The following is a 4,363-nucleotide window of genomic DNA, read 5'->3' as shown; positions in this document are numbered from 1 at the left end:
AGGACAAGCTCATTCTTCCAGGGGGTGTAATGTTATGCACACAATAACATTATTATTTTATTTGTTTTCTTTAATTTACTTTATTTTATTTCAGTTTTAGGTCACAGGGGTATTTTTGGAATTATGTTTTCATTGGGATATTTTTGGAATATTTTATTCATAGGGATATTTTTGTAATATTTTATTAAACCCTAATAGGGTGAACCCTATTTAAGGGGTAAGAGTAATGAGAAGGACAAGCTTTGAGAATTAGGTTAAATCTAGCGAAAACAGGCTTGAGATCACCTTCTTGATCTCAAGGTTAGGGTTTTCCTCAAAAACCCACGTATTCTCTCATCCTCCAATGATCTTCTTCTTCCCCATGTCTTCCTACTATTCGTATAGTAATGCATGGCAGACCCGTAACCCGTGGCAGATCCAAGATCTTCCCAACGAATCCTTGTGTCAAATCTGGGACCATAACAGTGACTCATTCAAGTGTGGAACTTCTTTTCGAAAATCTCAGAATAGAAAATGAGTCAATTGAGGCTAAGGTTCTAAATGCCACAACAATCACAGGAGAGTCGAATCCCTCTTTCCTCCGTGTACAAATTGAGGAAATGAACACTTTGTCATGGGATACCAATCAATAACAGTATGAGGGCAGTGTGGAGGCTTCTTCTCGTGTTTATGGAAAATTTGGCTTCAGAGATTTCATTGTGGACAAGTTGGGTGTTCCAGGAATAGTTACTACAATGGGTTCTTGGAATTAGAGTGTGGATGATGATGCAAAGTATGGTGATATGGGGGCTGCAAGGGAGTTGTTTGATGAATTGCTCAAGAAAAATGTTAAAGCTGACTCATTGAAGGATCTACCTATAAATCATAAGCTTAGATCCAGCTCTCAAGAGGAAAGTCTGTACCTGCAAGGGAGTTGACTACAAGTGATGCATGTAGAGCTAGCTCTCAAAAATAAAAACCTACCCCTTCTAAAAAGATTGCTATAGATGGTAGCTCTGGCTCAAGCTTTAAAGTTACAAGGCTTGCACAATTGAAGTAATTAGGGACGGTCAGTGGGGGTAATAGATCGAGGCCTCAATGTAGAAAACCTGCCCCTTTGGCTTTTGAGTCATCAGCATGCCCCAAGAAAGAGTGTTGCGTTATATGTGAGTTTGAGAGCCTCTTCTTGAGGGCAAAAGAAGGGAAATCTCCTTTGTATCCAATTGGAATACCCCCTCAAATTAATCTTGGGCACCAAAAAGAAGAAGAGGCCAATGAATTTTTAAGGACCGCTATGGATGCAATGCCATCTACCTGTCGCAAAGAGGCTGGATGTAATGCCAGGAGTCCAGTGGCAGCAGAAACTACACTTATCCAATTGACTTTTGGTGGTTTTCTTAAGTCAAAGATAAAGTGCATAAGGTGTGTAGACAAGTGTGAGCATTATGATTGGATGATGGATCTTACCGTGGAGATAGATGGAAATATTGCAACTCTTGAAGAAGCACTGCATCAATTTACCTCTACAAAAATTTTCGAAGGAGAAAACAAGTATACCTGTGGTATATGCAAATCCTATGGAAGGGCCAAGCAGAAGCTGACCATCTTGGAGGCCCCTAATGTTCTGAAAATTGTTGTAAAGCGCTTCCAGTCTAGAAAAATTGGTAAGCTTAACAAAATGGCAATTTTTGGACACTATGTCTGCTATGTAAAGAATATCCAGGGGCAGTGGTACAAGATTGATGACAGCGTGCATCTGAACTAGATAGATGAACAAGCCTCTCAATCATTAGAGGACTTAGATGTTTTATCAGGCTTCACATAGCTCAGTCTGGAAGTGCAGCAAGAAGCAGGGAATTCTTTGAGGATAATGCAACTTCGGGTGCAGCAATAGCATTATGAGCCACGTACCGATAGGGGGTTTCAAGTAATTGTAATGGTGTCAGTTGCTGGGATTGCCTTGAGGTTTACTTCAAGGGAACAGATCCTTTCAGTGAATGATGGCAGAGTAATCCTAGAGAAGTAATTGCTGCAAAGAAAAGAGATGGTACACTGAAAGAACTTGGGCAGATAGTAGTAATTTTGCATCAGTTGAATCCTGTTTGGCTTCCTAGAATTGGAGTTGTGTCTCAATTTGAAACTGCCCAATCACTGGTAGATAGAGTGTATGAGGTTGCTGGCTAGTTCTATGACATGCCTATCAAGGCATTGAAGGTGGACGAAACTAGAAGAGTTTTTTACCAAATCTCACCAAGGAATTTTAATGGCTAGACTGCAATAATGTTGGGACACTGTGTTCATGGATATCTTGCAGCAGTGGGGGGGAAAAGCTCCAGCAACAAAACAGAGGCAGGTAGTTGTGCTATTTTTCTCGCCAACATTGGTACAGAGGCTGCTGCTATTGTCAGTTTTAGGGGTACCTCATATCGTTTACCTGCCTGGTCTGAGAGCATCCTGCCTGCTGATCAAAATGGGGTTTCCAACACAGCAAAGATCAACTCTCCAACTACTCATTTGTCTATGAGATGCCTCAAGTCTAGTTCCCAAAATGTTGTTGGCTCTTCAGAAGTATACCAATCAGGTTGGAGTTGGGTAACTAAACCTATTGTGCATCATCATCATGAGAGCAAAGAGACCCTCAGAATGAAATTTAGTCACCATATTCCTGGTTGCTATGATGGCAGAGATAGAGTAATGGAGAAGGCACCTAAGTTATTCGGTAGAGTTTAATTTTACTTCTCTGATGCTTTTGAACCATATTAAAGAGGAGACCTTAGATACCTTCCCCTTGTTGCTGGGGCTTTTGTCTTGGATGAAAAGAAAGACCTAAGAAATACATCGCAAGTGCTTGCCTCTACATGTGCATTTTTGCATGTCCATGTATGCTATGGACTCAATAACATTGAGTCATCCACTTTACTTTTATTATTTATGTTGCTTTTAATTTTGAATTTTATTGATTTGTAATAAGACTTCAAGGTAGGGGTAGAATTGGGATTTATAACCCTAACCTATGTTGATGTTAATTACCCTATTTAAGGGGTAAGGATGGAGAAATAAAGCAAGTTCAGAATTAGCATAAACTAGGGTAATTTAGGTTCTTTCTGAGCTCCCTTGCTAGGGTTCTTGGCGTGAGTCTTCTCTAGGTTTTATTGGGTTGCATTGGTGATTTCGTGGGTGCCTTGGGTGAGCGAGAAAGGAAGAGAAAAGGGGGTTAATCTCTACCTGACATGGTGGAGAGAGCCCTTGGAGTTTTCACGGAACTAAGGAGGGGAAAGGGTTGCGTGAACCCCTTCTTCAGCCAAGGCGACGGCAGAGGAGTTGCTGGCTGGAGGTCTCTCGAGAGGAGGTTAAATCTTACCCAATTCCGAGCTGAAAAAAGGTATTTGCTTCACTAACGAAACCAGAAGGAAGGGAAAAGAATTTCGTGGTTCACTGCTACAAGAAGAAGACATCTTCATCCCTCACGGAAAAACAGAGAACTCTTCTTCCCTCACGGCAAAATAGAGGAGAAGAATTTTGAATTCTGGCTGATGTGGTATTCAAAGAGGTAAACTTAGAGATTTTATATTCCTAAGTTCAGCAGGTTAGAATTCTGGTTTAATTTACCTGCGTGAATAGTGGTTGAATCCATACGTGAGAGAAAAGGAATCTTATTTTCAATTTAGAGTGGTTGGAGACAAAATTCTTGGTCCCTTACAGTGTTTAAAACCGTGTAACGTGCTGGATTTAGTAGTATCTCGTCGAGTTACTAGATCCATGACTAGGGACCATAACAACTTGGTATCAGAGCAGAGTAACCCGGTAGAGAAAAGCACCAATGAATACTTTGAATTGCTTGAAAGAAAACTTGATACAGTCCTAGAAAGGTTCTCCAAAATTGATATTGATATGGAGACCTTGAATGGAAGGATGGATAGCATGGAGACTGGTCTGACTACTGGCAAGAAATTTGCTGCATTGGAGGAAAAGTTCACTCTCAGTTTGGAAACCTTGAAAGGAAGGATGGATAGCATGGAGACTGGTTTGAGCACTGGCAAGAACCCAATTCCGGGGGACCATTCGTAGATCAAAGGGGCAGAGGAGTTTACTAGACACACGAGCTTCTCGGGTCAACAAGGACCCTTCATTCCGAGGGGACACCTCAACCAGGGGGAGGCACTGTACCTCTCATTCCAGATCATAGAGGAGGGGACCATTCGTATAACAGAGGGGGAGATGAATTTCCAAGGCGCACGAGTTTCTCGGGACATTAAGGACCCCTCATTCCAGGGGAACACTTCTACCAGGGGGGAGGCACTGTTTCGAGGTATACTAAAATGGAATTCCCTACTTATAATGGGTCAGAAGACCCTTTGATGTAGCTGTATCGATGCGAAAAAAA

The 4,363-nt window shown here is 41.6% G+C and overlaps 1 protein-coding gene across 1 annotated transcript; it reads left to right on the top strand.

Moving 5' to 3' along the window:
• The first annotated feature begins 1,273 nt into the window (after window positions 1–1,273).
• LOC137940657 (ubiquitin carboxyl-terminal hydrolase 17-like) lies at window positions 1,274–1,744 on the top strand. Its single transcript, XM_068785806.1, has one exon. It carries the CDS (start codon window positions 1,274–1,276, stop codon window positions 1,742–1,744), a length of 471 nt encoding a protein of 156 aa, XP_068641907.1.
• The last annotated feature ends 2,619 nt before the right edge of the window (window positions 1,745–4,363 follow it).

The sequence above is a fragment of the Aristolochia californica genome, unplaced genomic scaffold (genome assembly GCF_029961685.1).
Source record: "Aristolochia californica isolate CCGP_79_NKW_82.1479 unplaced genomic scaffold, dmAriCali1.0.hap1 SCAF_9, whole genome shotgun sequence".
NCBI lineage: Eukaryota > Viridiplantae > Streptophyta > Magnoliopsida > Piperales > Aristolochiaceae > Aristolochia > Aristolochia californica.
The sequence above is the reverse complement of the archived record's forward strand: the minus strand, read 5'-3'. Positions and strand labels throughout refer to the sequence as shown.

Bases quoted from the DNA above. Each gene is read 5' to 3' on its own strand.
- LOC137940657 (XM_068785806.1), top strand. From the start codon at position 1,274: ATGGATGCAATGCCATCTACCTGTCGCAAAGAGGCTGGATGTAATGCC.